Source organism: Lactuca saligna, chromosome 5 (genome assembly GCF_052625555.1).
Source record: "Lactuca saligna cultivar CGN05327 chromosome 5, ASM5262555v1, whole genome shotgun sequence".
Taxonomy (NCBI): Eukaryota; Viridiplantae; Streptophyta; class Magnoliopsida; order Asterales; family Asteraceae; genus Lactuca; species Lactuca saligna.
The window spans coordinates 24,540,736-24,563,551 of NC_136421.1; the positions used below are offsets into that span (position 1 = coordinate 24,540,736).

Sequence of the window (22,816 nt, forward strand, 5' to 3'; positions counted from 1 at the left end):
ATTTAAGTAAAGTAGTTAGGTTTTCTAACAACTTACTTGAGATTTTTTTTTTTTCAATTTGTCATGCATTAGTTGTATAAAATGGTAGCAGATTGAAGATAACTACATAAGTTGAAAAGAAATATATTTCCTTGCATACATAAGTGATTAAGAGGCTATTTGATAGTTGTTGATTGAGTTAAATCCAATTGAGTCAAGGTGTAAGGCACAACTCTAAATATCACCGATTAAGAGGCATATTAGATGAATCATGACTTAGTTAGAGACTGTTAAATATGGTATCAAACAATCTAAATCTTCTAAATCTTTTGAAGTTAGACTTAAACTCTTAGCAGACCCAAAAAGAGACATATCAAAAAGCCCTAACACAATATATTGGCAACAAAGTAACCACATGAGAATGTTCAACTTTATTTTTGATGCTTATAAGTGTTTTCATATTGAGAATATTAGCATATTTTATAATATTTCGTGTTTATCAATCCAATCCATACAAAAAACATTTGATTTGTTATGCTCATATATTTTATTTTTATTTTCTTACTACCTTTCAAATAATAAAACTCTGAGTTACTGATATTTTTGTATAGTTGTATTTATGATATGTTAATAGTCATCTAACGTGCCTTGAAAGGAAATGAGTTGTTTTGTATTGTTTTTCTTTTGAGAAATTAAATATCCTCCTACCTTTTCTTCCTTCATATCATCCTACTAAATTAAATGGTGACATGTGTAACATTTAATGAAATTTAAAGATATTTTAAGATAGTAATATGACACATATCATTATTTAAATGGATAGGAGGATTTATAGGAATAAAAGGTAGGAGAATATTTAATTTCTCTTTTCTTTTTACCAATCACAAATTTATACCTAAATTTTGCTTATGGTTGTTTCTAATATTAGAAACTATGACTTTCCATTAAGTAAAAAGAATGGACACCTTTTAGAATTAATCTTGATTTATTAAATAATAAATAAATATAATTTATAACTTCCATTGTTTTCGATTTACATAAACTTTATATATCATTTAATTGTAATTTCTATGGATTTTTTTTTCAAACAACATTCTATTTGCCACATAACTTTTTCTATATTAGTAGAAACATGTTTTAATAATAATAATAATAATAATAATAATAATAATAATAAGAAGGTAACATGTTTAGAAAATAATTAGAAAAAATTTAAACTTGAAATTAGAAGGGTAAGGAATGTAATATAGAAAAAGTTATGTGACAGATGTTAAAAATCACAACATAACATATAACGACCGCCATCACTTTTATCCTCATGTAATTTTCTAAAATAATTGGGAAAAAAAATCCCTTAAAACCCTAATTTTGACCCCGACTTGACGTTCTTTTTCACCACTTTCATCATCCTCTCTCTCTATCCTAATCTTTCCTCCCAAAACTCCATTGGAAGATAACAGATAAAGCTTTCGTTTCTTTTTAGGAATTCACCCTAATGTTTCGTGAATTCTTTTCATACAAGTAAACCCACCCACCCAATCCTCCGTGCGTCTACTCTACAATCATTCCCACAAATTCGTCATCGCTTCTCAATTAAGACAATTTTAATCATCAATCCTAGCAGCTACTGCTACAAATCGTTTCTTATGCATACAGGTAACTCTCTTTTGCTCTATGATTTCAAGTCGGTCAAGTTTTAGGGATTTTGACGCAATTCGTAAAATTAATACTCTGTGGTTGATTGTGTTTGGCTAGTTTCTCGTTTTAATTTCATGAAGGTTGGTAGGTATAGCTCGATATTGCTGAGTTTTGGGAATTAGTTAATTTTGCCATGTTTTATATGGAAAAAGCTAATATAGAAGGGTGAAATTCCTTTGCTTTGCGGCTGTATTTTCATTCATGCTAATGAAATGAATCAAATGATAACGCTAATTCCCCCCCTTTTTTTTAATTTAGTTTGACAATTTTGGAACGAGTAGAATGTTCTTTGATTAAATAGGTAATTCATGCTAGAGTTGTGTTTCATTGAGCATGTGCCTGAACATACCTCCAATGGTTTCATGTGGATTTCTTCAACTGATATGAATCAATTATTGCATTTCCAGGTGCTATGTATGATGTTGCTGCATAAATGATAGGGTAAACTGGAAGGGCATAATGGCATTAGTAACCCACCAGGTTCAGGTAAAAGAAATTCTGACTACTTTTTATACTTCCTGCATATGTTAAGATTAGGAATTGGATGTATGAATGAATTGTTTGTGAGAGTAATACATAAATAATAGATACTCTATATTTGCCTTTGAAGGGTTCATATGCTCCTCCAAGACCTCTATCTTTGAAGAAAGGGATCGAATCAAAGAATTTTTTAGCAGCATTTCCAATTGTTAAGAGAACAGATATTATATTATTGAAGCATAGATCTTGTTTATGGTAAGTACTTATCTCTATACGTTCATAATATTGACCTTTCAAAATTTACACTGGATATGACTGCTAATTGTAAAGCTTTTCCAATAAACTTTTTCGAGCCACATCACTGAATACTACATTATGAAGTGGTAGTTTCATCTTTTCTTTGTAGCACCAAATCTTACAACAATAATAATTATATTAAAACTCATAAACTTTTAGTTATTACAAAATTTCTAATTTCTAATATTTGTATATTACTAAATGTTACCAAATTTTGAACTCTTGTTTATATTTTTATAAATTTCAATTCCATAAGTTGTAGAATATTTTATCTATCGAGTTTACATTACGTTAAATAAAACATGTTTATTTGTATGGATAAATTAAAAGAACAAAATAGCTAAGATGCAAAAGAGATGATTAACATTAACTTTTTGTTCAATTGTCATTTATAAACAGTGTAAAGGCGCCTCAATCAAAGAGAAAACCATTAAAAATATCATCATTCAAAGGAAATGTCCAGAATGACGAATCAGGAGCTAGAGAAAACGGGTCAAAGTCCACAAAAAATCCGGTCAAACTCTCTTATCTCCCACAGGATCGCAAAGAAACATTAGCTGAATCACCAAAGGTGAAGAACAATCATGCAACCCCAACATCTAATATGCAACAAGAAACCACAGCAGGATCTCAAGCCATACAACAGCTTTTCAAAAGCTGGTTGACTTTGCTACGTACACCTTCTTCTTCTTCTTCACAAAGTCAACTCCCAAATGAGACATTGGAGGAGACATCTGAGAATGAAATTGTGGAAACAGATGACAAAAAAATTCAAACAAGTGGAAGAGGAGTCATTTTGAAAACAGTTTGGAGAAGCTTTTTGGGTTTGGATGCAACCATAAAGATACCTGTTATGATATTGTAAGTTTGAAAGATAATAATGAATGACTATTTTGCCCCTATAAAATATATATATATATATATATATATATATATATATATATATATATATATATATCTCTGATGTCTTTGGGTGAATTGAATTTGATTGCATTTTGCAGCATACCCATGTATCTGGCAGTGAACATCAAGTATGGGCCAGAAGTTGCAAAGGAACTGACTCCATTGTGGATATGTGGGCCCCTTATTGTTGCTCTTTACATCAAGATTCTTCATGGGTTATGCTTGCTCTATATTTACAGCTTCAAGCAATCGGTGAAAGTGGTGAAGGATTTGCCAGTGTATTATGATTATGTGATTAGTGGAAAGCTGAAAGAAGCCATAAATGGGCGTTTATGGAAGCCTGTGGTGGAGTTTAGGAAGTTAGGGTACAAAGGCATATGGAAAAATTTTCAAGAATGGGCAATGGATAAGTATTTGGACTACATTGAATCCATATGGCCTCATTATTGCAAACTCATAAGGTTTTTAAAGAAGGCCAATTTCATCTAGCTTTTTCATGTAATGTTTTGGAAATTGGAATAGGGAAGATTTTGAGGCAATCTTTGAGGATTACAAGTGAAAACAGGTTGGATTTTGTATCTCTGAATACATTGTATTTTGGGTTTTTATTCTAAGTCTTTGAGATTAACCATTTTTTACACAGATTTTGTATTCTCATAATGTCATGTCATGGGTTATGCTTTTGCTTTTTGAATTCGTTTTCTTGTTTAGTGGGATGGTTTCTTATCTGCTTTTTTTGTTTCTTTATGCATTAGTAATCAGTCGCAATCAGTATAAACTTTTTTTTTTTTGAAAAGAATCGCTTTGAGAATGTTTATTTTGATTATAGAAAAATAACATAAATGTCACTCAAAGAAACATCATATCGTTTAATATTTGATGTTAGATTCAGTTGGTATAAACCATAGGAAATAGCAACATGCTTTCTTATCTACAAGTATGTATTTCCCATAACAGCAATCTATGTTTTTACTTGAAATAGCGACATGCTTATGTTTTTTTTTTTTTACTGATAATAACATGACACTTATTTTTATAAGTGTGCTAATTCGTACACAATAAATTTTTTGCCATCCACAACAGATTTTTATGAACAGACAAATTTACCCTTACTTCTATTTTGCCAAACTTCACGCTTTACCCCTTAATTATATAAATATATTTATGTCTTACCACATATAACATTCTTTTTGCAAAATTTCAATTTTATATTTTCTCTATTTTACTAAACTTTACATTGTACCTCCTATTACTATTTTTTTTTTTGCCCTAGATTTTTTTCACGTATAAACTTAAAAAATAAAATAAAAAACAGACATATATACAATAGCAATTAAAATTGAAAACATAGTTATATCACTTAACTTTTATTGAACAAATATGATCAAACAACTGTCTAAATAGAAATCCAAACAGGCATCCGAATCAATAATATATAGAACTTGTCGTTCATATATATATATATATATATATATATATATATATATATATATATATATATATATATATATATATACCAGGCTTGAAAGGACAATTGATGAAACAAGATCCTGCAGTTTTTTTCTTTTACTTGAAATACCTCGAATATCTCGATACAAACCACCCCTGTGAAGCCACATAGATGTACAGTAACATCAAAATTAGAACTCAATTACAAATCAATTCACTCTCATGTCAAAAGGTATCACAATTCACTTAGAACTCAAAAGGTATCACAGTTCACTTTGATGTCAAAATGTATCATAGTTCATTTAGAACTCAAAAGGTATTACAGTTGGCGATCAAAAAATTGAAATCATAATTAACTAATGCTCAATCTTCCAATCAAGAAACAAAAAGAGTATCAATGATCATAACTGTGATCACATCTTCTTTCATTAACTGATATGCCCTTTTATATCTACACTTATTACAAAGATGAAAATATCTAAGCTAATTAACGACACTAACAAACTAACAGAAAGCTAACTGAATTAGATATCAACACAGTTGAAGATTGTACAAGAAACGGATCCAAATCAATTAACGATTCCAAATTAAGGCTTCTGCAAACCGGATTGCAATTGTGCAGGACACATTGATACTCAATTGTACAGAACATGATAAAATATTAGAAACAACATTTTAAGACATTAGGGCATACCTGTGAGGCAAGCCGAAGGCAGATGGTGGACAACGACGGTGGAGTAAGCCGGAGGTGGCGACGGTGGTGGAGTAAGTCGGAAGCGACGACGGTGGATCAAGCTGGAGGCGGCGACGGGTGTGAAGCAAGCCGGAGATTCGTGTGATGTTGGAACAGAAGAGCGGTATTGATGGTGGGAGACTGGGAGTTGCTAATGCGTGGGGGAGAGTTTTAGACTAGTAGGGATAAAATGTAAAATATATAAAGGGTATAATTATCAATCTTTATAAAATTGTTGTGAAAGATAAATTTTTATCGGGGAAAATGACTCTTGAGGGTAATTAACTTTTACGTTTGTACTCATTTGGTCTCTTTTTTTTTTTTTTTTTTTTTTTTTTTGTATTCAATATACCATCGAACTTGTTGTTTATGTTCACCATAACCCTTTTGACCGACTTTTGACCTGTGATGCCGGTCAAAGGGTTATGGTGAATACAAACAACAAGTTCGATGGTAAATTAAGTACAAAAAAAAAAGGAAATGGACCAAATGAGAACAAACTCAAGAGTTGGGTACCCTCCTAAGTCATTTTCCTTTTATTCATTTACAACAAATCCCACGTCAACTCCTACTGATATTAATGACTTTATGAGATTGATTTTTGCTTCTCTTCAAAACATAATCCAAGAGAGAACACTATTCACACATGTACAACTTTGTAATGCACTTGAATATCTATTAGGGAATCTTGACTAAGCAGACACATTTCATTACTACATTTACATTTCTAGTCGAATGATTTATCGTATCATGGATTCAAGATAAGTCTACAAACGAGTGGAATCACATGTGTTGTGCTTTTTGAGTTTACTTAGCTTTAAGATCGAATTCATGGGATGAGATACAACATCAATATGTACAATATCATGTTGCTTTTGCAGACATATCACCATAATATACTTTGAGGTAAACGTTTATGCTGATAAATATATCTCTCATACACAATCATATCCTTTTGAAGAGAGGTGTTGACAACTAACCACAGTAAGCATAGCATAAACTATGTTTTAATTAAGTTACCCCTCTGAAATGCTCTTCATATACGTTATAGCCAAAGAAGGTTGCAGTCTTTGATAATTTTGCAATTTTAATTTCATTTAACTTTTCGAGGAAAATGACTCAGGAGGGTAACCAACTGTTGAGTTTGTTCTCATTTGGTTCCTTTCCTTTTTTTTTTTTTGTACTTAATATACCATCGAACTTGTTGTTTATGTTCACCATAACCATTTGATCGACTATCACAGGTCAAAAGTCGGTCAAAAGGGTTATGGTAAACACAAATAACAAGTTCAATGATATATTGAATACAAAAAAAAGAAAAGGGATCAAATGAGTACAAATGAGTACAAACGCAAAAGTTAATTACCCCCAAGAGTCATTTTCCCATTTTTATTGTATACGGATGAGTTCCTCTTTTACAAGGCTTCTGACACAAAAGTTCTTTAAGTTGACAAATTTTCTTAGTATTGTTAATGTGATGATTTTTTGTTAGTTAATGTTTAAATTTTGCTAAGTTTATTTTATTTTATTTTATTTTTTTTAATTTTTTTAATTTTACTCTAAGTATATTTTTCAAATTTGCAACAAAACCCTTTTATAAATCTCTTATGTTTTCACTCTAAGGTGGTGACTGTTTTTTCAAAGCGAAAATTTCTGAAGTCCGCATACCGCATCTACAACCTTCTGTAGCCCTTTACAGTAGAAGAGATGTACCAAATGACTGCAACTTGTAATAAAAACTTTGTTTGTTAACCTTTATAGACTACTGCAATAGATTGAAATTTAAATAAACTAATTCTACAAAATTAAAATAGTTTTTCAACACAATTTTTTTTAATAATTTTAATCTTACAACACTTCTTGCCCTTCTAACTTCATGTTTAAAAAATTCTAATTATTTTTTCCGTGACTTGTTTTTTCTAATTAAAAAATGTTTCTATTAGTATAAAAAAATTTTATGTGGCAAATAGAATGCCGACTGAAAAAAATTCTACAGAAATTACAAGTAAGTGCTATAAGTAAGATGATATAATAAAGTTTCACATTCAATTTAAATTAAAAACAACGAAAGTCATATTTTACTTATTTATTATTTAATAAAGCAACATTTTTTTTATTTTTTATTGTTTAATAAATTAATATTAATCTCTAGAAGGTGTTCATTCATTTTACTGAAAAAAATAGGAAGTCACAATTTCTAGATTTAGAAACAAACATTAAAACAAAACTTAAGCTTGAATTTGTGATTACGTAAAAAGAAAAACAACTCATTTCCTTTCATGGCACGTTAGACGGCTATTAACAATTTAACATATAAGTACAACTATACAACAAGATCATTAACCACGTTTTATAAATTAACCTTATTACTTGAAAGGTGGTAAAAAATGAGCAGAACAAAACAAATATTTTTTTTACGGATTGAATTGATCGACACAAAATATTATAAAATTTTCTAATATCATAAATAAGCTAATATTCTCAATAAAATACTTATAAGTTATATGCATCAAAATAAACTTCACTCATCTAGTTACTTTGTTGCCAATATATTGGGTTAATCACTTATGAATGTAGAGAAGTAGCTTTCTTTTTCAACTTATGTAGTTACTTTCAATGTGCAACCAATTTACACAACTAATGCATTACAGGTTAAAGTTTGACTAAATAAATTAATGGGTTAATGTCAGCCTTGGGTAACAAACTTTCTTAAATTGCTTTAAATGGTCCCTCAATTTATTTTTTTGGCTTTCTAATGGCATAATGTGGATGCATATCTCCTTATTTTGTCCTACTAACCTGAAATAACTTGCCCTCATACAATAAGTTGGAGAAAATGTGGATGCCTAGTCAACATAATGTAGCCGATAACAATACATGGTTGCTCACTTGGACCTAAAGTTTATTAAAAGGGGAATGGTGGATTTCACTTACTTTCTTCCAATGAAATGAGGGTATTTGACATACTCCAGCAAAACTAAGCAAACAATCACGAGAGATGTATAGAGAGGATATTAATAAGGTTTTGAGAGAGATCTTTTTAAGCTTCCTATGAAAAGGAAAATGGATACTAAATAAAGATGAAAAGTATGGAAAGTGATATTTACCTATATTGAATTCAAAGACAACCACAATAGTACGACAATCTTTCTAGGGTTAGGATCGACCAAATTCCCAAGAATTAACTACCACCCCTCATAAATTACTCCATAAACCTTTGAATTTCTTTCATATTGAAACGAAACCAACAAGCAAACCATATGTTTGTTCTAATGACAACGAAATTAGTCTCTTTCTCCATGTTCTCTAATGACCCATGCTTGTTGCCCATTTCTATAGGGTTGTTGAAGACTAAACTTGCATCTATCATATGAAATAGTAGTTGTGAATAGAGTTACAACCTCTTTACGTCAATTGTGATGAGTTTCCCGATAAACCCAATTAGATGGAGGATGGAATGAGTCATTTTTGTGCAAAAGCATTCATATTGATGGGTTTAAAGTGTGGAATCGAGAGGAAAGGAGAAAAGGACATGGCAGCTTCGACCGGGAACGTGAACAGAGTAGAATAGAATCCATACAAAGGATAGTAACAACTTGTTGACCAACAAGTACGACATAACAAATATGTAATTGGCTTACCCATTCAAATTTTCAAAAGGGACAATTTAAACCCGACAAAAGCCATTGTATGCCCCCAGAAAGCTAGAAAATAAGTTGATGGACCATTTAAAACAATTTGAAAGAGTTTGTTGCCCAACAATGATATTAACCCTAAATTAAGTGAAAAAAAAATCAAGTAAATTGTTAGAAAACCTAACTACTATACCTAAAATTTTTACAACAAAAAAAATTGTTTTATTCATTTAATTTGTTAAAGATACAAACAACCCAAATCAACTCATTACTAATTAAAACAACCAAAACCGCAACCACTATTCTCATATATTTAACATATAATTATGAATCATTTCCTTTGTTAATTTTCTTTTGAACAAGTAACGCACACACCCCTTAATCTGCTCCTAAACTAAACCGGGACTTGAACCCTGAATTCATTGGCTTAAGGGGCATATTTACAAGATTCTTGATATCGCTACGTTACATGCCCCTTTCAACTTTGGTATTTCCTTCTGTTAGACCTCAATCCAGCTAACACCACAAACTTTCCTATTTCCCATGTCATCTAATTCATCCCTTAATTTTTTCACATCATCCCACCTCCCATTTCCAGCAAGCATATTAGAAACCATAACTTTGTAGCTGATTCTCTCTTGCTTACACTCAAGGAGTCGCTGACTCACAATCTCTGCCATTTTCGAATCATTATGTGCATCACAGCAAGAAAGAAGCGCACCCCAAATACCAGAATCCACATGCTCTCCCAACGAGTTAACAACCTCATAAGCCTCATCCAGCTCCCCAGCCATACCAAGAAGCTTCACAAAATGAACATAATGTTCAGTCTTTGCTTCAATGCCAAAATCGTCCCTCATTCTTCTGAAAACGTCTCGACCTTCTTTAAGAAGACCACCATGGGAGCAAGCAGATAGTAGAGCAGTGAAAGTAGATTCATCAGGTTTTAGACCTCGTTCAAGAACCTCATGAAACACTTCAAAAGCCTCGGATGCAAGTCCATATAAACCAAAACTTGCTATTACTGAATTGTATGAAACTATGTTTCTTTTAGGCATTTCATCGAACACCTTGAGTGCCAAGTCCAAGAAACCACATTTTGAGTACATGTCTATCAATGCAGAAGACACCATGACCTCTGAATGTAGGCAATGGCGTATGGCATAGCCATGTATCTCGACACCTGGTGCCAAAGTGACCAATTGTGAAATTACAGCCAGTAAAATGGAGATAAGAACGGAGTCTAGCCTTTTGCCATAGGAGTTCATATTCTTGAAAGAAGTTAAGGCGTTATGATACTCTCCAGATTGTGAAAAACCAGATATTAAAGCAGACCATGTTACTAAATCGGGATGTGATAAACCACTAAATACTTTATAGGCCGAATTCATACAACCACATCTTGTGTACATACTAACAAGGACACTACTTATGTGTGTGTTAGAATCAAACCCGCTTCTCAAACAGTAACAATGGATTCCTTGGCCGATTTCCAGCAAGCTAGAACATGTTAAACCCGATAATAACCCTACAACTGTATACCCATCAGGCTGATTTCCAATTCTTCTCATTATAATAAACAGATTTAGTGCTTTCTCCCAGTACCCACAAGATCCATAACCTGTAATCATTGTGTTGTGTAAAACCAAGTCGTGTCTGTTTAGCCCATCAAAGACCATTCTTGCATCATCAACGAGGCCAAATTTAGAGTAAGCTGACACAAGTGCACTAGCAGTAATGGAGTCTGATCCCAAATCAGAAACAATTACTTGCCCATGCACAAGCTTAAGAGCTTCAAGATCTAGTTTTTCGGAACAAGCACGTAAAATGCAAGCGAATGTGAAATTATCGGGCTTTGTTTCTGAGGCGAGCATTTGTTTGAAGAGTGAAAATGCATCAAGAAAAGAATGGGTTTGGGCGTAAGCTCTGATGATGGAATTCCAGAGATAGACAGTTCTGTTAGGAGTTTCATCGAACAGGTTACAGGCAGATGTGAGGTCGTTATTGATTGCATAAAACCTGATGATTTTAGTTGCGAAGAATGGGTCATGGAAAAGGCAGGATTTGATTAGCAAAGCATGAAATGATTTGGTTCTCGAAAGGGTGTGATTTAGCTTTGAGAGTTCAAATACAAGCGACTTAAAATGAAACAACATCAAGTCATTGTCCCCTTCCAACTCAACCTGTCATTTTATGAAACCACATTATCCGGCATAGACAGTGTAAATTTTGAAAGGTCAATATTTTGAAAGTATAGAGATAAATACTTACCATAAACAAGATCTACGCTTCAATAATATAATATCTCTTCTATTAACAATTGGAAATGCTGCTAAAAAGTTCTTTGATTCGATCCCTTTCTTCAAAGATAAAGGTCTTGGAGAAGCATATGAACCCTTCAAAGTCAAATATTAAGTATCCATTATTTATTCATTACTCTCACAAACCCTTCAAAAGCAAGTATAAAAAGTAGTCAGAATTTCTTTTACCTGAATCTGGTGGGTTACTAATGCCATTATGCGCTTCCAGTTTACCCTACCATTTATACAGCAACATCATACATAGCACCTGGAAATGCAAAAATTGACTAATATCAGTTGAAGAAATCCACATGAAACCATTGGAGGTATGTTCAGGCACATGTGAAATACAACTCTAGCATGAATCACCTATTTAATTAAAGAACAGCCTACTCGTTCCAAAATTGTCAAACTAAATAAAAAATGGGGAATTAGCGTTGTCATTTGATTCCTTTCATTAGCATTACTGAAAATACAGCCGCAAAGAAAAGGAATTTCACCCATATATATATATATATATATATATATATATATATATATATATATATATATATATATATATATATATATATATATATATATATATATATATATATATATATATATATATTAGCTTTTTCCATATAAAACATGGAAAATTAACTAATTCCCAAAACTCAGCAATATCGAGCTACACCTACTAACCAACATGAAATTAAAACTAGAAAGTAGCCAAACACAATCAACCACATAGTATTAATTTTACAAATTGCGTCAAAATACCTAAAACTTAACCGATTTGAAATCATAGAGCGAAAGAGAGCTACATGTATGCATAAGAAACGATTTGTAGCAGTAGCTGCTGGGATTGATCATTAAAATTGTCTTAATTGGAAGCGATGACGAATTTGTGGGAATGATTGTAAAGTAGACGCGAGGAGGATTGGGTGGGTGGGTTTACTTGTATGAAAAGAATTCACGAAACATTAGGGTGAATTCCTAAAAGGAAACGAAAGCTTTATCTGTTATCTTCCAATGGAGTTTTTTTTTTTTTTTTTTTTTTTTTTTTGAGAGAGAGAGGTAATTATTTTGTGATTTTTAACATCTGCCACGTAACTTTTTCTATATTACATTTCTTGCCCTTCTAACTTCAAGTTAAAATTTTTCTAATTAGTTTTTCACGTTGATTCGTGAATCTGGAGTAAAAAATGTAAAAAATTACGTGGTTTCAAATTATGTAAATCCGATAAAGCACCTGTACCAATTAGTCGGGGTCGGGTCATTATGTAAATTATGTAAATCCCATAAAAAAATCAACAAAATTTGTCGGGGTCGGGTCATGTAATTTGAAAAACCTGTACCAATTAGTTCATCAGTTAAAACCGATAAAGCACCATATATTAATTTTTTTTAAAAAACAATTGAAATATAATTGAAAAAAACCGTATGGTTTAATCAAATAAACTTGATTATTAGTCCATCGATAAAGTGGCGAACAAAAAGTCGGAGTCTTTGGCAATATCCGACGTCTTTTCTAAAGCAGCGAATAGATGTGAGAAAGACACGGTTGGTTTTTTTTTTTTTTTTTTCTTTCACTTTTAGTGTTTTTAATTTATTTTTTAGATTTGTAAAAGTTAATGAATCGGAAAGAGTTGAGGCATGTAAGCTTCCTTTTATTACAGTAATTTATATATTTATTGATATTTTGAAAGTTTCGATAAAAAATTGTTAACCTTTTGTTATCAATCGTAACAGATTTTCTCTTTTTAAAATGGTTTTTAAAATATTTTTTAAAAAAACAAACTCAATATATGTCATTTATTTTTTCTAGTTTCTAATTTTTCTCATATATATTATAAACAAAATTTAAAATTTAGGTAGCCTGGTAGGTTATAGGACCTACATTTAGCCTTAGTAGCTACCCTTTGTCTATTTTTAAATTTAAATATGTTTTTACTGATATAGAAAAAGTTATATGGCAAATAGAATGTTGATTGAAAAAAAAATCTAGAGAAATCATATATACTATTAATTATCAAAATGTTAGCTACAATTACCTTTTTCCTCTTTCTTATTTTCGCACGGAAGTTTTGTCCTTTCTTATTTTGCTACTGAAACTTCTACTTTTCATTTTTTCCCACAGTCCGCCATACAATTTGTCATTCTTATCTTCTCTTCCTCACACCCAGTTGCCGCCATTCTCCTCCAATACAACCTTGCCGCCTTCCTCGTCCAATAGTATTTCTTTCCCTTTTGCTTATTTCTTCTTCCTTTCTTCTTTCCTCTTTCTTCCTCTTCCGGTGAATCTCTCAATCGCTAACTATCATCTCCTTCGATGGCTTGCGGTTTTAATTCTTTCCTTTGACGTTTTCTGTTCTTCATCATTGACTTGTAATTCCTTTGATGGATTCCAATTTTGATTGTTCTTTACAAAGATTAAGGCGATAATGAGATTTGTTTGTGGATGGGTAAACTTGAAGGCTGTATTTTAGCAAGGCAACTTGGAAGGCATATCCGATTGGAATATGCAATCGGTGTTTGCAGCCATACCGTCTTTCATCCCCTTTTTCTGAGACTCATCTCATTGAAAATCATTGTCGTATTTTTTATTTAGGCTTTCACCTAAAGCTAAATTCAGTTTTTATGATTTTCAATTTTCAAATTTCTGGTGTTTCTTTGTTCATCTTTGTCTATACGTTGGAGAGGGTCACAGAAGAACTCGTTTTCTGATCGACAACGTACCGTCGTCGACCTCGTCACAACTGAATAGTCATTGGTCAACGTCGTCGATAGTGTTGTCAATTGCAGAGGGTGTTGATGAAAGGGAGCTTCTTCCCAACAGCCAAGGAGATGTTGTCGTTCTTGAATACCTGCCGTTTTTGTTCAATGATTTTTGTGGGTTTGTTGTTTGTTTTTTGTAGATTAAAAATATTGATTTCGATCTTTAATCGGGCTTTAATTTTCGATTTTAGGACTCAATTTCTGACTTGCAAGCTCATGTACTACAAATCTTGAATTTTGGTGTAGACATTTTATCCAACTTGTCTCATGCTATGACAATGAATGGGGTTACATGTATGTTGTTCTGGAAAAGCAACCATCTTTTTTTTGTTAAAGGTAGTAGATTTTTATCTTACTTAATTTGTAGATTGATTGGCGATTTTTGTTGTAGCAACTATCAAGTGGGTGCTTCTACAGAAAGGAATGGAGTCTTAGTTGCAGTTTGTTTTTTGGAAAAAACTTCTTCAGACCTTTTATTGTTGCGCGACACAGCACACGCACAACACTTTTCATCTCGCAGTTGTTTGTTTTAAGGAGTCTTCGGATTAAAAAACATTTGGGTGTGTTCTTCTTGGCGCAACACTTGTTTTGCCTCTTCCTACCTCTTCCAACCTTTTCTTCTTCTTCTTCTTTTCTTGCTAAAATATTGATTATATTTCACATTTTTTTTGTTTATTCTTGTTGCTTTTTTTTTTCTTTTTTTTATATTGAATAATAATAATTTGTTGATGAAATATCATTATTTTATGCTAAAATATCTTTACTTTTTGTTAAAATATCATTATTTTTTGCTGAAATATCATAAATTCTTGCCAAAATGTCATACATTATTAAATTTTCGATATTAAAAAACTACTTTCGGATTGTAAAATCAGTTTATTTTATTTTTTAATATCTGCAACAACATGCGGATGTTAAAAAAAACAAACACGCTTCTTATTACAGTCTGCAGCCGTTTGATCCACATCTTCTACTGCAAAGGGTTACAGATGTGGTCCGCAGACTTTATAGATTTTTGCTTCAGAAAAACAAACTGCACATTTGTTGCGAGACTTGACCTAAGAAATGGGTTATAGTTAATGAACATGACACATATGGTATTAGTAGTTATGTCTCATGTATTCATAATTACACATACCTCCCTTCTATCTAGAGTTTTTTTTAAGACTTCTTTCTGACAATTTATTCAGTGAATTACTCTTTTGGATCCATTAAAATATTCACCTAAAACAAAATTATAGGTTTTTTATTGTTTAGATGAGAATAGAGATTGTTTTGTTGAAACTGTACAAGCAGTATAATAATCTGTTTTTTTGTCTTCTGAAAATGGAAGTCCATTATAACATGCGCCAGGGGAGCTCTTTATCAGGTAGGTGCAACAACAATTGTGAATATAAATCAACAATTTTTTTAGGAAGATGTGCTTTGGCTAATGCAGATTATGTGAAATGATTTCATACGTCAGGGGAGCTCTTTATCGGGTAGGTCAGCTATGAATTTGATTATTATGCTCATTCTTATTATGTAATAATTATTAGTAAAAAAAATATGATAGATGTACATTGACACGCACATGTATATGCCGGTTATAGGGAGTTGGCAACTGGCATTTAACTGGGAAGCGGCAACATGAGTGGATTTAGAAGGAAAAACAGAAGGGTGGATATGTAAGAAATAGTGTTTTAATAGATTAAGCATGTTTTTTTTTGCTTAACTAATTATGTCATTACGTGTGTGTTGCGGAGAGGGTAATTTTGTCTTCTTTTTTTTTTTTTTTTTTATCAAAACCACATTTTCATAACTTTTTTAGTCTTTATTCTATAATTTGTTGATTTTAAAGTTCCATTATTATTATTCAAAAAAACATTTGTATTTTTGCTGACTTGCAGGGCCATGGCTTCAGGTTTAAATGTTCTACAAACAACATATCATTTTTTTGCTGATTATGCACTTCTTTCAAAGGCAGTTGACTCTGAACAGGTATATATCTATATATTTCTTTCTTTTGTCATTTTGGAGGATATGTTTGAAATTTAATAATTAGTCCAACACTTATCTACAAGCATCTGTCTAATAAACAACACAATTTTCATAGTAAAAGTGGAAGCTTTTTTTTACAATATTATTGGCATTGCTATGAGAAATGCTAAAATGGTCAAACATACAAAAATGCTTTCTAACTATCACATACCTTCATTTCTGTTGGCTTATTATCGAAAACAAATAATATGGTTTTTGATCTTTTAAACCAAGATTGTTTATTTAACTATACAACATTGCCTTTGTGGATATATTTTACTTTTAGGAGAAAGTCTTTGGAATTATTTAACTATACAACATTGCCTTGTGGACATATTTACTTTTAGGAGAAAGTCTTTGGAAACTTTTATGGATTGCTTGGATTGGAATTCAGGGGACAGTTGAACAGTATCCTCTAGCTTTTTGATGTTTGTGAGCATCCTTCCTTTCTAAAATAATATTGTAATAGAAACAAATAAAAGTAAGATGGTATAATACAATAGTTATTTTCAAATGATTATTTTGCCCTTGTATGAAAAGTGAAAAATTCGTAACTTTGTAATACCCTAAAAGTGTATTTTTTTAATTTTTTATATTTAATTTATTATTATTATTATTGTTGTTGTTATTATTATTATTATTATTATTATTATTATTATTATTATTATTATTTTTGGGTAAATTACACCATTCGTCCCTCGGGTAGGTGCCAAAAAGCACGTTTAGTCCTTATTTTTAAAAATTAACTCGGACCATCCCTCGTTTGCTTAAAACTTGCACACTTCGTCCCTAATATTCTTTTTTGTTGCAAATGTAGTCCGCGACACATTTAAAATGACGATAATGCCCTTGGATATTTATTTTTTTAACTAATATAATATTATTTATTATTATTTATAACTTACAGAAAAGAAATTAAATAAAACAACCCTCTCTTATCTTTATCTCTCTCAGTTACGCTCCACCTTCGACGTCTCTCTCTCTCTCTCTCTCTCTCTCTCTCTCTCTCTCTCTCTTTCGACATTCATTATCAACACCTACTCTCAGTTTCCCCAACCCATCTGCCCCATTCACTTCCAAACCCTTACGCTATTGTTATTGATCGAAGATAACAGAGTAACCCAAAACACCCACACCCACACCCACATGTGTTTAGATGCGACATCGAGATAGAATCCAAGTGAGATGGAGATGTAACACGGTATAGAGAGATGGGAGATAGAATTGACGAAAGCGAAAGAGGATACCAGAGGAAACAGGTGAGATGGAGATGTACCACAATATAGAGAGAAATACTTGATTTCAATTTTGATTTTGTGTTTCCTCCTTCTTCATCGTCATCAAATCTAGAAATTGAATCTGATTCCGATTTTGATTTTGATTTTGAGTTTCAGGTCATGTTAGGTTTGATTTTATTTCGATGGATTCATCTTGGACTTAATTTCGATCGGTTACTTGTTTTGACTTTGAAGATGAAGATACGTTGGGACTTTGATTGCAATGAAATGTTGTGAATTCGTGCTTTTGATTGCTTATGGGTTTCATTTGTGTTGATTGAATCTAGTTGGTATTTTAAGGTTTCAAATATTGAATTGTTGTTTCGATGGTGATGGATATGATTCATAGAAATAACTTTCTATAGGAGCAGTTGATGGATCAATATGATCATTAGGATGGTATTGGGTGTTACCAAGAAGGTAGACAGGTTGAAATTGGTGATGGTCTCTAGTGTTCTTAAGGCAAATGGGGAGAACGAAGACACGAGATGGTGGTTTGGGGTCTGATTTTGGTTCACCGATTTGGGGTTTTGGATGGCTGTCAGGAATGGGTGAGAAGAGGGAGACGAAGGTAGAAGAAAACTGGGGAAAAAGAAGGGGAAGGTGTTTGCGGTGATAGGATGTGGTGGCATAGGTGTTGATATTGATAGGCGGTGGTGCCGGAGGAGCTGACGGTGACATGTGGTGGTGCTTTCGGATCTTGTTGCAGAAGCTGGGGAATGGAAGGGGAGGGGGAGGGGTGAGGATATTTGTTTCATTATTATTATTTTAAATTTAAACTGATAAAGAAATAAAAAAATGTAAAAAGAAATTGTTAAGGGCAAAATAGTCATTTCATGTCAATAGGGATGAAGTCTGTAAGTTTAAAACAAACAAGGGACCATCCGAGTTAATTTTTAAAAATAGGGACTAAACGTGTTTTTTGGCACATGCACGAGGGACGAATGGTGTAATTTACCCTTATTATTATTATTATTATTATTATTATTATTATTCAGTTAACAACAACAACGAACTATCAAACTTGGATCAACAACAATATTGCTTATGCCGAATGATGTCCTTTCAACCATCGCCGTAATTGAGATCTCGTGTTCAAGCAAGAAATCAACGTTGGAGGGTTTCTATGCTTTGTTGTGTTTTTTACAGTGATAGCTGTTCAACAAGAATGAAATGAAAGGAAGAATGAGATTATTTATTCTGTTGGCAGATGGAATGGAAAGTGATTTTAAGTTTCAACACTGCAATCTTATATAATTATTTCCGGAGCATAATCTTCACCTTTATTTATTTATGTATTTAAGATGCTTAATTATTTGTCGATTTCTATGGATGATGATACTTCATGGGCTTTAATACTGTACTGACTGCACTCTCTGATCCAGTGACCTTCCTACTTCCTTTGTATTTTCTTTAACTAAGCTTTGTTTTTTTTTTTTTTTTTTTTTTTTTTTTAATTATAGAGTGGTTATTCAAAACACTTAATGACACTGAATATATAATTACAGGGACAATAATCATTTCATCATATTTTGGTTTTGATTTATTCTGCATAAAAATGGTTTATTTTCTGGAAATTTTTATAAGTTTGCTCTTAAATATGTCAAAAGTTGGATAAGATCTTAAAACACGTTTTTTTTCTTTTGTTTTTGAAATTCTTGCAGGTGTTGTAGAGGTAACAAATTACTGATTTACCCTTTTCACATCTGGATATGGATCCCTGCATGTTGGGACAAGACTTCATGTTGCAGAAGGATCATCTTACTAACAAATCAAGGATGAGATTTCTCTCTTTTGTGACATGATTTTTTGCTTCTCAGGGTAAATCATATTTGAAAAAAATATAATTATTGTAGCATTGTACTTTTTAACTTTCTTTTTCTAGATGTTATATAAAATTTTGAAGAGCATTTAGGCAAACTTGATCCAACCCGGCGCCAACGACGCATGTAATTCCTACTAGTTACAATTAATTGCTATGAGTAAGATGATATAATAAAGCTTCACATTCAATTTAAATTAAAAACAATGGAAATTATAAATTTTACTTATTTATTATTTAATAAAGCAATATTCATCTCTAGAAGGGGTCCATTCCTTTTATTGAAAAAAATGAAAAGTCGCAATTTCTAGATTTAGAAACAAACACAGCAAAACTTAAGCATAAATTTGTAATTGTGTAAAAAGAAAAACAACACAAAACAACTCATTTCCTTTCATGGCACGTTAGATGACTATTTACATATAAATACAACTATACAGCAAGATCATTAACTAAGTTTTATAAATTAACTTTATTACTTGAAAGGTGGTAAAAAAAAATAAGCATAACAAAACAAATATTTTTTGGATGAATTTGATTGATCGACGCAAAATATTATAAAATATGTTAATATCATACTATGCTAATATTCTCAATAAAACACTTATAAGTTATAAGCATCAAAATAAACTTGAGCCATTCTCATCTAGTTACTTTGTTGCTAATATATTGGATTAATCACTTATGAATGAAAGGAAGTACCTGTCTTTTCAACTTATGTAGTTACTTTCAATCTGCAACCAATTTATAGCATAACAAATTAAAGTTTGACTAAGTAAATTAATGCGTTAATGTTACTCTTTGGTAACAAACTTTTGTAAATTGGTTTAAATGGTCCCTCAACTTATTATTTAGCTTTCTAGAGGCATAATGTGGGCACAAATCTCCTTATTTTTTCCTTCTAACCTAAAATAACATATCCACTATGTTATACAATAAGTTGGAGAAAATGTGGATGCTCAGTCAACATAAACATGGTTGTCTAGTTGGACATAAAGTTTAATTAAGAGCGGAATGACAGATTTCACTTACTTTCTTCCGATGAAATGACGGATTTCACGTACTTTATTAATAAGAGCGAAATGACGGATTTCACTTACTTGATTAATCAGGTTTTGAGAGAAGTCTTCTTAAGCTTCTAATGAAATGGAAAACGAGTATTAAATAAAGATGAAAAAGTATAGAAACTGGTATTTACCTATATTAAATTCGAAGACAACATTTTTAGAGTCCGATCAACCAAGTTGCTAATAATTAACTACCACCCCTCGTAAAATACTCCATAAACCTTTGAATTTCTTTCAGATTGAAACAAACCCCACGAGCCTTCACCTCACCATCATCATCGTGCATACCATATGTTTGTTCTAATGATGACGAAATTAGTCTCTCGTTCTCCATGATCTCTAATGACCCATGTTTGTTGCCCATTTCTATAGGGTTGTTGAAAACTAAACTTGCATCTATCATATGAAATAACAATTGTGGATGGAGTTACAACCATTTTTGCGTCAATTGTGATGAGTTTCCCGATAAACCCAACTAGATGGAGGATGGAATGAACCTTTTTTGTGCAAATGCATTAATATTGATGGGTTTAAAGTATGGAATTGAGAGGAAAGGAGAAAATGACACGACAACTTTGAATGTGAATGGGAACGAAGTAGCATAGGAATCCATACAGGGGATGTCGCTTTGGTGAAAACTTTTTGAACAAATTTTTCATTTTTTAATTACCAAAAATCATAGTTTCACAACCAAGTTATCGAATACATGATCATCCCAAAACAACAAGGAGGGTTGTAGAACTCGTTACTCGGTACGTGTACGGCCGACTACCGAGTAACGAGTACTCAGGAGTACTCGGATTCGAAATTCATCTAGAGATATTTTTTGGGAACTTATATATATATATATATATATATATATATATATATATATATATATATATCAAAATCATAAGTTAAAATCTTAAGTTGATTGAAATATATAAAAAAATTAGATACATATGAATACACAAAAACTGAAAAACACATAATGGTCTCACTTCATGAATAATTACTGAAAATTTAAGATATATATGTAGTAATAATCACATATGTTTGTGTTAAATAATAAATAGTTAAGTATATTATACATATTAATCATCGAGTTGATTGGGTTTTACAACATTACTCAGTTCAGTAAGGAGCCGATTGCGGAGTACTCGTGATTCTGTAACTCGCCTCGGTAAGGGGCCGAGTAGTGAGTACTCGGAGGAGTAATCGGCCAACTCGACGAGTTTTACAACACTGACAACAAGTATCATAATTATCAGAGTTCATAAACATGTCCTAGTAGTAAGTTCCCCAGCGCGTGTGTACAATCAGACATTTGCCTTCCCATGGTCCTGTGAAGTACCTGCTACATATAAATCAACAACTGTAAGCACAAAGCTTAGTGAGTTTCCCAATATACCACATATAACACAACATAAATAATAGTTATGGGTTATCCACAACCCTAGGACTATCAGCAGTCCCGGTGAGCTAACAGCACACTCAATGGGTTATCAGCAACCCTAGTTGGCTATTAGCAGCCTCAGTTACATATAATTATCATAGAATAACATAACATAACAGTTGGACCCAATTGGTCATCATAATACAAATATCCTACCATACATGTATGAGTAAGTGAGGAGACTCACCTGATACTGATGACACAAAAACCTAGCACCCGAACTGCTGGATCTTGACTCCACCTAGTCAACAAAATAATTAAACCTAATTAATAATTAAGGTTCAAAAACTCACCCACAAATCCCCAATCCCACGACTAAACCTTCTAAGGGAAAAAGGACCATTTTGCCCTTCACATGGTCTAATAACCCTAAATCTTGACCAAAGGTCAAAGTCAACAAAAGTCAATACTCAACGCGTATGCTGAGCGTACCACAATTTATGCAGGGCATACAACTTGGATCAACGAATAACAGGGCTTGGACCGGCTACACAGGGTATAGCTAGGAGTATACCTAACGTACTCCGTCTGTTCTCATTTATACCAACTTGTGTCTTAAACTAAAGACATTTACTCCTAACCACAGATTTGGCCATTCCATAACATCTAAACCCATAAATTTATCATCTTTAAGCCTTTACATGGCTAGAAAAGTCCCACAACAACATTCATGAATTCCCAACACATTCTAATCCATTTTGCTCATGCATGGACTAAAAGAAGTGGTCAAGCTACCATTTTTATGCATCCGTAAGTCCTATAATACATGAATGGACAACTACAAACCCCTAGAGTACCCCAAACTCATAATGGTCAAATATTTGGAGACAAAACCCTTAAAACTTCAAACATGGAGATCTAATGAAATTCTTGCCAAGGTGTAAAGTTTGTACCTGAAAATGATGCACAAGGAGGGGAGTTTTCTAGATCTACAAGCTTGCTAACACCTTCTTTTTCTTCAC

General features: G+C 32.2%; 2 protein-coding genes and 1 long non-coding RNA gene across 4 annotated transcripts; 2 read left to right on the forward strand and 1 right to left on the reverse strand.

Annotated features, from left to right (window-relative positions):
• Nucleotides 1-1,338: 1,338 nt before the first annotated feature.
• Nucleotides 1,339-4,051, forward strand: EMB2759 (embryo defective 2759). The gene is made up of 5 exons (XM_078957805.1): nucleotides 1,339-1,635; nucleotides 2,085-2,163; nucleotides 2,288-2,412; nucleotides 2,854-3,315; nucleotides 3,456-4,051. The coding sequence occupies exons 2-5, from the start codon at nucleotides 2,137-2,139 to the stop codon at nucleotides 3,844-3,846; spliced, it is 1,005 nt and encodes a 334-aa protein (XP_078813931.1). The 5' UTR covers nucleotides 1,339-1,635; nucleotides 2,085-2,136; the 3' UTR covers nucleotides 3,847-4,051.
• Nucleotides 4,052-9,449: 5,398 nt separating this feature from the next.
• On the reverse strand, nucleotides 9,450-12,486 carry LOC144997179 (putative pentatricopeptide repeat-containing protein At1g64310). Of its 2 annotated transcripts, none has more exons than XM_078957020.1 (4): nucleotides 12,281-12,486; nucleotides 11,664-11,742; nucleotides 11,446-11,570; nucleotides 9,450-11,357 (listed from the first exon to the last, which is right to left on the reverse strand). In XM_078957020.1, the coding sequence occupies exons 3-4, from the start codon at nucleotides 11,446-11,448 to the stop codon at nucleotides 9,675-9,677; spliced, it is 1,686 nt and encodes a 561-aa protein (XP_078813146.1). In that variant the 5' UTR covers nucleotides 11,449-11,570; nucleotides 11,664-11,742; nucleotides 12,281-12,486; the 3' UTR covers nucleotides 9,450-9,674. The 2 variants fall into 2 exon arrangements, with proteins under 2 accessions (XP_078813146.1, XP_078813145.1); XM_078957019.1 differs by having other exon boundaries at nucleotides 12,237-12,486.
• Nucleotides 12,487-15,139: 2,653 nt separating this feature from the next.
• LOC145044921 (uncharacterized) lies at nucleotides 15,140-16,786 on the forward strand. The gene is made up of 4 exons (XR_013681719.1): nucleotides 15,140-15,715; nucleotides 15,827-15,901; nucleotides 16,124-16,214; nucleotides 16,601-16,786. It is a non-coding gene; the product is annotated as an uncharacterized LOC145044921 (long non-coding RNA).
• The last annotated feature ends 6,030 nt before the right edge of the window (nucleotides 16,787-22,816 follow it).

Bases quoted from the DNA above. Each gene is read 5' to 3' on its own strand.
- EMB2759 (XM_078957805.1), top strand. From the start codon at position 2,137: ATGGCATTAGTAACCCACCAGGTTCAG. The intron at 2,164-2,287 runs GTAAAAGAAATT...TTGCCTTTGAAG, and splicing joins TAGTAACCCACCAGGTTCAG to GGTTCATATGCTCCTCCAAG. The intron at 3,316-3,455 runs GTAAGTTTGAAA...TGCATTTTGCAG, and splicing joins AAGATACCTGTTATGATATT to CATACCCATGTATCTGGCAG.